At 40.2% G+C, this 11,938-nt stretch overlaps 1 protein-coding gene across 9 annotated transcripts in view; it reads left to right on the top strand.

Moving 5' to 3' along the window:
- Positions 1 to 2,856, top strand: part of LOC124413488 (tight junction protein ZO-1) — a 72,937-nt gene extending 70,081 nt beyond the window's left edge. For 5 of the 9 annotated variants that reach the window (XM_046894095.1, XM_046894096.1, XM_046894100.1 and 2 more), the window contains 3 exons: positions 155 to 579; positions 1,487 to 1,689; positions 2,440 to 2,856. In XM_046894095.1, coding sequence (XP_046750051.1) covers positions 155 to 579; positions 1,487 to 1,689; positions 2,440 to 2,654 — 843 coding nt within the window. In that variant the 3' untranslated portion in view covers positions 2,655 to 2,856. Of the gene's footprint in view, positions 1 to 154; positions 580 to 1,486; positions 1,690 to 2,439 lie in introns of those variants that run through there. The other 4 variants (XM_046894098.1, XM_046894099.1, XM_046894097.1 and 1 more) reach the window with 4 other exon arrangements.
- Positions 2,857 to 11,938: the final 9,082 nt, after the last annotated feature.

The raw sequence follows: 11,938 nt of genomic DNA, 5'->3' as shown, positions 1-11,938 counted from the left end.
AGTTCCTTGTATTTTCCTTTCGATATGATTGATTAAATTTGGATATGGCAAACTCCGGGTCCAAACACTATAAATAGTTGGTAAATACATGTAAAAGGCGGTCGATCCTTGGCAAACGCTTTTATGAAAATAACATTAATACAACCAATTTTAGGCTGAAAATGGCAGTAACATTCAGCGTAACAGCGGCCAGTACTACTACAACATTCCTCCACCTAATCGTAATAACGAGGGTTACAACTTGAACTCAAATCACAGTCACAGTCACAGTCACACGTCTCCGCCGAACCACAGTCACAGTCTTAGTCACACGCATCCTCACTCCAGCCCTCCCATGACGCATTCCCACAGCAACAGTGCTGGACAAATTAACATTGGCCATGCACACAATCGCAACAATCTCAATCATAACGGACACAGTCACAGCAATAGTCATGGAGGTGTTACGGGGAATACGGGAAATGGGAACTCGAGTCACAACAACAGGGAGCCCAACGGACTTGATCTAGCGGGAAGCAGAGAACAGAGAGGCAGTGCTTTCGAACTATACAGAAAACCGTTGCATCATCACAATGTAAGGTATGAGCCATCGTGTCATATCCCTTCTCGAACGCCAAACGCATACTGTTTCTAACAAATATTCCCCATCCCTCATGCAATTTATATAACTGATACGAAAATAGACGATTGAGATTATCAAGTAAAACGCGAAAGGATCCTATTATTTCACACTAATTCATTTGCCGAAATTCTGCTAATACTTGTGCAAAGGGATGTTAACAAAGCTGGTTTAAAACTCTGCATTCATCAGGATACCAATAACGACACTGCATTTTAGAATAAAACCGAGGGTCTGTATGGCAAAGGGGATTAAGTCGAGGGAAAAAATTCACAGATAAATGAGGAAAGGCTGGAAAAATGCTTTTCAAATCTTCGATATCGGTGAAAATATGTAGGATGGTTCTTAAAATGATATTTAAGTGTATATTAATCATTCAGTAATTTACTGCACTGAGGATTGAAACACAATAAACTTTTGACTTGCAGTTTATTCTGAAATTAACCATCCTTTGGTCTGTTGACGTGACGTACATTAATCTACTGTATTTAAACAACATAGAGACATATACAAACATAATTTACTCATTCGTTTTATATCCTATGATTTTAATTTTCTTGAGATTTCTCTAAATTATTCAATGTATTTAAATATGCTAGAAACAATGGTAGCATCTGTGATGCAATATGCTGAGAGCCTAATAGAAAACAAATCTATTCGACCTTTTGTTCAAAAATCATTACCTCATGTTCCTATAGTTAGTGCTTCATGACAATATCAGAGAACAATACGAGAATTTTTTTCAACAAGTCTTCGACTGAAAGAATAAACTGATTTAATCTCTCTTTCCGTTCAGGCCCTCAACGACATTCAGACTAGAATAACACAAATGTAACTAACAAATGTGACGGTGATGGTTGATCATAGGAGACTGGGGGTGGCACGGGGTGTGTTCTGTAGCAAAGGTGGTGTTTTGGAAGGACCAGGGGGTGTTACACTCACGGTACCCCCTGGCGCCTTACCGCTGCAGATACAACAGGAAATCTACTTCTCTGTAACAGCTCCACGTATACTCAAAACGCATAATACCTCTGGCCATTGTTCGCCCGTATCACCACCCATGCATCACGGTGAGCTTATCAATACCGATATGTGGAGATGGAATTCAGTTGACACATTCAAATCGGCCAATATCTCTATTAGATCAAGTTTGGAAATGATAAGAATATGATTTTTTTGCATGCCACATATAAGTTTTACAGGGTGAGTTTCCTCCGGGGTTTGATCTGCGAGGGGCTTGGATATGCTGAGATGCCGCCTTCTTCTGTACATACACGTCCGCTTGAATTTACGACATTATACGTGTGAACGTAAATAGATTTGGAGATGAGAGTATCTGCTCTATAATCAATTAATTACACACTATTATTCTGAAGCGGACGAGTATGAATAGAATAAGGTGGGGTCTCAGCAGATCCAAGCTCCTTCCAGATCAGACCCTGGAGGAAACTCACCCTGTATGACTCGAATTTGAATTTGGTAATAATAGGGAATATTGTTACAATTGCAACTTGTGCATCACCCAAAGTCCGATTAACAACCAAATCCTGAATACACCGTAATTTTGTTCTGCAACCATATCGAATGACATATTTCACATCGTATTCTATTACCCGAGTATAAATGAATCTGTTATGCCATATCCAAAGAATTTTTATACACTAAACTCTGATTTACTACTCGATTGCATAATACCAAAAAGTGTGATTTTTTTCTACATACTTTACTAATGAATCGTGATTTTCTTGAAAAGTTACCTAAGTCTCCATAAGCTTAGATTTAGGTATAGTTACCATTTCATGTGTATTCACTCTACACAGGTGAATCTCTATTGAGTCCGGTGGTTGAGTGTGGACCTCGCGGGTTGGATTTTTTAACCCCAGTAGAACTCAAGATTCCACACAACGCTACACCCGCACATAGGCTGGCACTGAAAGCTACTGATACAGAAAACCAATCAACTGCTAATTGGTTGGATGTTAAACTACCGAGCCATACTTCTAATTACGTCACCGTACGTCTTGATCATTTTTAAGATATTCAGTGTGTATCTTAGTTTTGTACCAGACAAACACGGTTCGATAGTTGGTTTGAAGATTATTGAATTGACTTTTCTGTCTGAGAGACATTAACGAAACACTATGTTGCGAGTTTGTTCAGTACCTAAGTTTCAATCTGAATAAGTCAATGAACAAAAATAAATAACTCTGTACATAATTGTACATTCTCTATGAGAATTTTATTGTTTTGTTTTCCTTTGTTATTTCTCAACGTCATTTTGTAAGATTTGAAATCATGAATAAATTTATCTTCCCGAATTCATTGTTCCTTCCGGGATTTTCATGACAAAAAGTAAGACTAAAATACCAAATAAATTAGACTATTATATAAACCGACAAAACTATAATTTTATCAAATCATTTGACAATTCATTATTGCCACTCTGAACTCTGAAAATGAGTTAATGAATTGAATGCATTATGACCTTATTGCATGGGTCAACAAGTCTTGTTGCAATTTATTTTTGCGAATAAGTCAACACATGATACACACACATACATGTATTATATATAGGTATAATATAGGCATCGTTAGTATTGTTAATTAATATTAACATTTTTATTGTGATTTTGTGAGTTTATAAGCGACATTTATTAGACACTACTCTATACATATGTAACTTGGTCACATCGCATTGCAGAATTATACATTTACCTAGAATAGAAGTAGAATAAATTACCAGCAATACACTCAGATTATGTATAAGTGAGAGAAACCTTGGCAGTAATTTAATTGATTACGAATTGTGAGCTACATCATATCTGGATATTACTAAAATTGACTTTGTGAAACTAACTTTTATGTATGCATGTTTCACCTCTAAACATATGTGAGAATATTGAAAAGTACGATTCTCATGGGCGTATTGTATGTACGTATGGATATTTATGGGCTCAATTCTTTATATTTACCGACGATGTACGATTAAGGAATTTGGAACCCCTATCTCAATATAAAGGTATATATATATATATATATATATATATTAAACGAATACCTAACTCTAATATTTCTATAATGTATAATTGCGTTTGATTCGCCACAAGTACAGAAACTGATTTCGACATTTACCCACATTATGCTTGTACTCCTGCATCCTATTAAAATGAAATCATCTGCATGTACCGAAAAAAACCTAGTAATGAGCGAGTTACATTAACAATATTCTACAAAAATAAACAGTCCCAAGCGACTGCCACCAATGCCTTAAACGTTGGAGTATACTCAGAGAAGACTTTTTGCCCCTCGAAAAAATCAATTTGTAGGCTTATTTTGTGGAAAATTTTATCTTGGAAAGACAATATTTTGTTGTAAATACTAAAATTGATGCGACAGTTGTTTCGAAATCGCAAAAAAAAATTTAATGGAATAAAGTATACTTATAAATACGAAACCTCGATTTTAACTTAGTCATTTTGATGATGTAATAATTTTTTTCGCATTATTATCAAAATATTGAATACTTTGGTAGGTGGGACAGAAACACTTTGAGAAGCTGACTAAATCTATTCGGTGGATAAAGATAAGTCAAATTCACGAAATCATAAGTGCTATTAATTGATTACCGTTATTAGATATAATGTTGCATCATCAATATACGGCATTTTTTGTTAAAGTGGTAAAATACTCTTTGTATAATAATGCCTAAAAAATATTTTCTCGCGAGATAAGAAGGATGAGTATTAGGAGGTGCTCCAAACATCTGTTTGCTATAATCGGACAAACTAAATGATGAGTGATCTATTATCATTGATTCAGCATGTCGATTTGATCTGCATATTTATTTGTCGTTGTTTGATTTGGAACTTTATGCATGCAGCATACCATTTGCAATCGAAAGATGATTTTTGCACTTACAATTATTCAACAGTTATTTTTCTAAATTTATATAAGAATCTCACTGTCTAGATCTGATTTTGCAGTCGCAACAGATTCTATGGAAGGTCTTTCAAACCAAGTCTAACAATAAGTGACAAGATTTTTAGCTTCGCGGATCACCGAGTTAAAAAGATCTAACGCCTTTGAATTTCTTCAGTCTGAATCTGGTTGATTTCGAGTGATACTAGAATCAATTCTTTCATGTCCGAATGGTAAGTAAGGGAAGGCTCATCCGAATCAATTCTGAAACGAAGGATTCTTCGGTCAAGAGTAGGGTAAGGCTAACCACTTTGGGATATTGACCAAAATTTCCATTATTTTGAAAGGTGCTGAAATCATTTCGTCGAGGCACTATTCGGATGTACTTTTGCGAGGAAAAACGATTGGGCGCAGCAAGAACACGCTGCGTGCAACGCATCGAGAATTACAGCGAAGAAACGGATGACCTCTTTTCGTCTTTTTTCTGCTGCTGGTCTTTCCTTCGCAATTTCTTTGCTGTGCGTCACACGCCTTTTTTGCTGTTTTTTTGCGTTCTTGGGGGTCCGATTAATCTACAAACGGTCATACGAATCGATTCTGGGACAGAAGATTTTTAGCTCGAAAAAAAGGTAAGGTAAACCCCTTTGGATTTTGAACAAAACTTCGACAACTTTAAAAACTGCCGCAATTGGATTTTTGGCGAAAATTTCGGCGATTCTGAAAAGTGCTGCGATTGATTTTTGCAGGCACTATTCCGACGTAATTTTGCGAGAGGAATCGATTAAGCGCAGTCCCAATACGCTGCGGGCAGCGCCTCAAAAGTTACAGCCGAAAAACTGAAGATTTTCGTCGTCATTTCTCTGCTGTTGGTCCCACGCTCTTTTGCATGTGTTTTTTGAGTTCCTGATGGTCAAATTACTCTAGAAACGGTCATACAAATCGATTCCGAGACGAAAAATTTTCGGCTCCGAAAATCGAAAAAAAACTAAGGCTAACCCCTTTGGATTTTTGGCGAAAATTTCGGCGATTCTGAAAAGTGCTGCAATTGATTTTTACAGGCACTATTCCGACGTGATTTTGCGAGAGGAATCGATTAAGCGCAGTCCCAATACGCTGCGAGCAGCGCCTCAAAAGTTAGAGCCGAAAAACTGAAGATTTTCGTCGTCATTTTTCTGCTGCTGGTCCTACGCTCTTTTGCATGTGTTTTTTGAGTTCCTGGTGGTCGAATTACTCTAGAAAGGGTCATACTAATCGATTCCGAGACGAAAAATTTTCGGCTCCGAAAATCGAAAAAAAACTAAGGCTAACCCCTTTGGATTTTTGGCGAAAATTTCGGCGATTCTGAAAAGTGCTGCAATTGATTTTTGCAGGCACTATTCCGACGTAATTTTGCGAGAGGAATCGATTAAGCGCAGTCCCAATACGCTGCGAGCAGCGCCTCAAAAGTTACAGCCGAAAAACTGGAGATTTTCGTCGTCATTTCTCTGCTGTTGGTCCTACGCTCTTTTGCATGTGTTTTTTGAGTTCCTGGTGGTCGAATTACTCTAGAAAGGGTCATACTAATCGACTCCGAAACGAAAAATTTTCGGCTCCGAAAATCGAAAAAAAACTAAGGCTAACCCCTTTGGATTTTTGGCGAAAACTTCGGCGATTCTGAAAAGTGCTGCAATTGATTTTTGCGGGCACTATTCCGACGTAATTTTGCGAGAGGAATCGATTAAGCGCAGTCCCAATACGCTGCGAGCGGCGCCTCAAAAGTTACAGCCGAAAAACTGAAGATTTGCGTCGTCATTTCTCTGCTGTTGGTCCTACGCTCTTTTGCATGTGTTTTTTGAGTTCCTGGTGGTCGAATTACTCTAGAAAGGGTCATACTAATCGATTCCGAGACGAAAAATTTTCGGCTCCGAAAATCGAAAAAAAACTAAGGCTAACCCCTTTGGATTTTTGGCGAAAATTTCGGCGATTCTGAAAAGTGCTGCAATTGATTTTTGCAGGCACTATTCCGACGTAATTTTGCGAGAGGAATCGATTAAGCGCAGTCCCAATACGCTGCGAGCAGCGCCTCAAAAGTTACAGCCGAAAAACTGGAGATTTTCGTCGTCATTTCTCTGCTGTTGGTCCTACGCTCTTTTGCATGTGTTTTTTGAGTTCCTGGTGGTCGAATTACTCTAGAAAGGGTCATACTAATCGACTCCGAAACGAAAAATTTTCGGCTCCGAAAATCGAAAAAAAACTAAGGCTAACCCCTTTGGATTTTTGGCGAAAATTTCGGCGATTCTGAAAAGTGCTGCAATTGATTTTTGCGGGCACTATTCCGACGAAATTTTGCGAGAGGAATCGATTAAGCGCAGTCCCAATACGCTGCGGGCAGCGCCTCAAAAGTTACAGCCGAAAAACTAAAGATTTTCGTCGTCATTTCTCTGCTGTTGGTCCCACGCTCTTTTGCATGTGTTTTTTGAGTTCCTGGTGGTCGAATTACTCTAGAAACGGTCATACTAATCGATTCCGAGACGAAAAATTTTCGGCTCCGAAAATCGAAAAAAAACTAAGGCTAACCCCTTTGGATTTTTGGCGAAAACTTCGGCGATTCTGAAAAGTGCTGCAATTGATTTTTGCGGGCACTATTCCGACGTAATTTTGCGAGAGGAATCGATTAAGCGCAGTCCCAATACGCTGCGAGCGGCGCCTCAAAAGTTACAGCCGAAAAACTGAAGATTTGCGTCGTCATTTCTCTGCTGTTGGTCCTACGCTCTTTTGCATGTGTTTTTTGAGTTCCTGGTGGTCGAATTACTCTAGAAAGGGTCATACTAATCGATTCCGAGACGAAAAATTTTCGGCTCCAAAAATCGAAAAAAAACTAAGGCTAACCCCTTTGGATTTTTGACGAAAATTTCGGCGATTCTGAAAAGTGCTGCAATTGATTTTTGCAGGCACTATTCCGACGTAATTTTGCGAGAGGAATCGATTAAGCGCAGTCCCAATACGCTGCGAGCAGCGCCTCGAAAGTTACAGCCGAAAAACTGGAGATTTTCGTCGTCATTTCTCTGCTGTTGGTCCTACGCTCTTTTGCATGTGTTTTTTGAGTTCCTGGTGGTCGAATTACTCCAGAAAGGGTCATACTAATCGATTCCGAGACGAAAAATTTTCGGCTCCGAAAATCGAAAAAAAACTAAGGCTAACCCCTTTGGATTTTTCGCGAAAATTTCGGCGATTCTGAAAAGTGCTGCAATTGATTTTTGCAGGCACTATTCCGACGTAATTTTGCGAGAGGAATCGATTAAGCGCAGTCCCAATACGCTGCGAGCAGCGCCTCAAAAGTTACAGCCGAAAAACTGGAGATTTTCGTCGTCATTTCTCTGCTGTTGGTCCTACGCTCTTTTGCATGTGTTTTTTGAGTTCCTGGTGGTCGAATTACTCGAGAAAGGGTCATACTAATTGATTCCGAGACGAAAAATTTTCGGCTCCGAAAATCGAAAAAAAACTAAGGCTAACCCCTTTGGATTTTTGGCGAAAATGTCGGTGATTCTGAAAAGTGCTGCAATTGATTTTTGCAGGCACTATTCCGACGTAATTTTGCTAAAGGAATCGATTAAGCGCAGTCCCAATACGCTGCGGGCAGCGCCTCAAAAGTTACAGCCGAAAAACTGAAGATTTTCGTCGTCATTTCTCTGCTGTTGGTCCTACGCTCTTTTGCATGTGTTTTTTGAGTTCCTGGTGGTCGAATTACTCCAGAAAGGGTCATACTAATCGATTCCGAGACGAAAAATTTTCGGCTCCGAAAATCGAAAAAAAACTAAGGCTAACCCCTTTGGATTTTTGGCGAAAATTTCGGCGATTCTGAAAAGTGCTGCAATTGATTTTTGCAGGCACTATTCCGACGTAATTTTCGCGAGAGGAATCGATTAAGCGCAGTCCCAATACGCTGCGAGCAGCGCCTCAAAAGTTACAGCCGAAAAACTGAAGATTTGCGTCGTCATTTCTCTGCTGTTGGTCCTACGCTCTTTTGCATGTGTTTTTTGAGTTCCTGGTGGTCGAATTACTCTAGAAAGGGTCATACTAATCGATTCCGAGACGAAAAATTTTCAGCTCCAAAAATCGAAAAAAAACTAAGGCTAACCCCTTTGGATTTTTGGCGAAAATTTCGGCGATTCTGAAAAGTGCCGCAATTGATTTTCGCAGGCACTATTCCGACGTAATTTTGCGAGAGGAATCGATTAAGCGCAGTCCCAATACGCTGCGAGCAGCGCCTCAAAAGTTACAGCCGAAAAACTGAAGATTTTCGTCGTCATTTTTCTGCTGCTGGTCCTACGCTCTTTTGCATGTGTTTTTTGAGTTCCTGGTGGTCTAATTACTCTAGAAAGGGTCATACCAATCGATTCCGAAACGAAAAATTTTCGGCTCCGAGAATCGAAAAAAAAATAAGGCTAACCCCTTTGGATTTTTGGCGAAAATTTCGGCGATTCTGAAAAGTGCTGCAATTGATTTTTGCAGGCACTATTCCGACGTAATTTTGCGAGAGGAATCGATTAAGCGCAGTCCCAATACGCTGCGGGCAGCGCCTCAAAAGTTACAGCCGAAAAACTGGAGATTTTCGTCGTCATTTCTCTGCTGTTGGTCCTACGCTCTTTTGCATGTGTTTTTTGAGTTCCTCGTGGTCGAATTACTCTAGAAAGGGTCATACCAATCGATTCCGAAACGAAAAATTTTCGGCTCCGAAAATCGAAAAAAAACTAAGGCTAACCCCTTTGGATTTTTGGCGAAAATTTCGGCGATTCTGAAAAGTGCTGCAATTGATTTTTGCAGGCACTATTCCGACGTAATTTTGCGAGAGGAATCGATTAAGCGCAGTCCCAATACGCTGCGGGCAGCGCCTCAAAAGTTACAGCCGAAAAACTGAAGATTTTCGTCGTCATTTCTCTGCTGTTGGTCGCACGCTCTTTTGCATGTGTTTTTTGAGTTCCTGGTGGTCGAATTACTCTAGAAAGGGTCATACTAATTGATTCCGAGACGAAAAATTTCCGGCTCTGAAAATCGAAAAAAAACTAAGGCTAACCCCTTTGGATTTTTGGCGAAAATGTCGGCGATTCTGAAAAGTGCTGCAATTGATTTTTGCAGGCACTATTCCGACGTAATTTTGCGAGAGAAATCGATTAAGCGCAGTCCCAATACGCTGCGGGCAGCGCCTCAAAAGTTACAGCCGAAAAACTGGAGATTTTCGTCGTCATTTCTCTGCTGTTGGTCCCACGCTCTTTTGCATGTGTTTTTTGAGTTCCTGGTGGTCGAATTACTCTAGAAACGGTCATACTAATCGATTCCGAGACGAAAATCTTTCGGCTCCGAAAATCGAAAAAAAACTAAGGCTAACCCCTTTGGATTTTTGGCGAAAATTTCGGCGATTCTGAAAAGTGCTGCAATTGATTTTTGCAGGCACTATTCCGACGTAATTTTGCGAGAGGAATCGATTAAGCGCAGTCCCAATACGCTGCGAGCAGCGCCTCAAAAGTTACAGCCGAAAAACTGGAGATTTTCGTCGTCATTTCTCTGCTGTTGGTCCTACGCTCTTTTGCATGTGTTTTTTGAGTTCCTCGTGGTCGAATTACTCTAGAAAGGGTCATACCAATCGATTCCGAAACGAAAAATTTTCGGCTCCGAAAATCGAAAAAAAACTAAGGCTAACCCCTTTGGATTTTTGGCGAAAATTTCGGCGATTCTGAAAAGTGCTGCAATTGATTTTTGCAGGCACTATTCCGACGTAATTTTGCGAGAGGAATCGATTAAGCGCAGTCCCAATACGCTGCGGGCAGCGCCTCAAAAGTTACAGCCGAAAAACTGAAGATTTTCGTCGTCATTTACCTGCTGTTGGTCCCACGCTCTTTTGCATGTGTTTTTTGAGTTCCTGGTGGTCGAATTACTCTAGAAACGGTCATACTAATCGATTCCGAGACGAAAATCTTTCGGCTCCGAAAATCGAAAAAAAACTAAGGCTAACCCCTTTGGATTTTTGGCGAAAATTTCGGCGATTCTGAAAAGTGCTGCAATTGATTTTTGCAGGCACTATTCCGACGTAATTTTGCGAGAGGAATCGATTAAGCGCAGTCCCAATACGCTGCGAGCAGCGCCTCAGAAGTTACAGCCGAAAAACTGAAGATTTGCGTCGTCATTTCTCTGCTGTTGGTCCTACGCTCTTTTGCATGTGTTTTTTGAGTTCCTGGTGGTCGAATTACTCTAGAAAGGGTCATACCAATCGATTCCGAAACGAAAAATTTTCGGCTCCGAGAATCGAAAAAAAACTAAGGCTAACCCCTTTGGATTTTTGGCGAAAATTTCGGCGATTCTGAAAAGTGCTGCAATTGATTTTTGCAGGCACTATTCCGACGTAATTTTGCGAGAGGAATCGATTAAGCGCAGTCCCAATACGCTGCGGGCAGCGCCTCAAAAGTTACAGCCGAAAAACTGGAGATTTTCGTCGTCATTTCTCTGCTGTTGGTCCTACGCTCTTTTGCATGTGTTTTTTGAGTTCCTCGTGGTCGAATTACTCTAGAAAGGGTCATACCAATCGATTCCGAAACGAAAAATTTTCGGCTCCGAAAATCGAAAAAAAACTAAGGCTAACCCCTTTGGATTTTTGGCGAAAATTTCGGCGATTCTGAAAAGTGCTGCAATTGATTTTTGCAGGCACTATTCCGACGTAATTTTGCGAGAGGAATCGATTAAGCGCAGTCCCAATACGCTGCGGGCAGCGCCTCAAAAGTTACAGCCGAAAAACTGAAGATTTTCGTCGTCATTTCTCTGCTGCTGGTCCTACGCTCTTTTGCATGTGTTTTTTGAGTTCCTGGTGGTCGAATTACTCTAGAAAGGGTCATACTAATTGATTCCGAGACGAAAAATTTCCGGCTCTGAAAATCGAAAAAAAACTAACGCTAACCCCTTTGGATTTTTGGCGAAAATTTTGGCGATCCTGAAAAGTGCTGCAATTGATTTTTGCAGGCACTATTCAGACGTAATTTTGCTAAAGGAATCGATTAAGCGCAGTCCCAATACGCTGCGGGCAGCGCCTCAAAAGTTACAGCCGAAAAACTGAAGATTTTCGTCGTCATTCCTCTGCTGTTGGTCCTACGCTCTTTTGCATGTGTTTTTTGAGTTCCTGGTGGTCGAATTACTCTAGAAAGGGTCATACTAATTGATTCCGAGACGAAAAATTTCCGGCTCTGAAAATCGAAAAAAAACTAAGGCTAACCCCTTTGGATTTTTGGCGAAAATTTCGGCGATTCTGAAAAGTGCTGCAATTGATTTTTGCAGGCACTATTCCGACGTAATTTTGCGAGAGGAATCGATTAAGCGCAGTCCCAATACGCTGCGAGCAGCGCCTCAAAAGTTACAGCCGAAAAACTGGAGATTTTC

Source organism: Diprion similis, chromosome 12, assembly GCF_021155765.1.
Source record: "Diprion similis isolate iyDipSimi1 chromosome 12, iyDipSimi1.1, whole genome shotgun sequence".
In the NCBI taxonomy this organism is placed as follows: domain Eukaryota; kingdom Metazoa; phylum Arthropoda; class Insecta; order Hymenoptera; family Diprionidae; genus Diprion; species Diprion similis.
The sequence above is the reverse complement of the archived record's forward strand: the minus strand, read 5'-3'. Positions and strand labels throughout refer to the sequence as shown.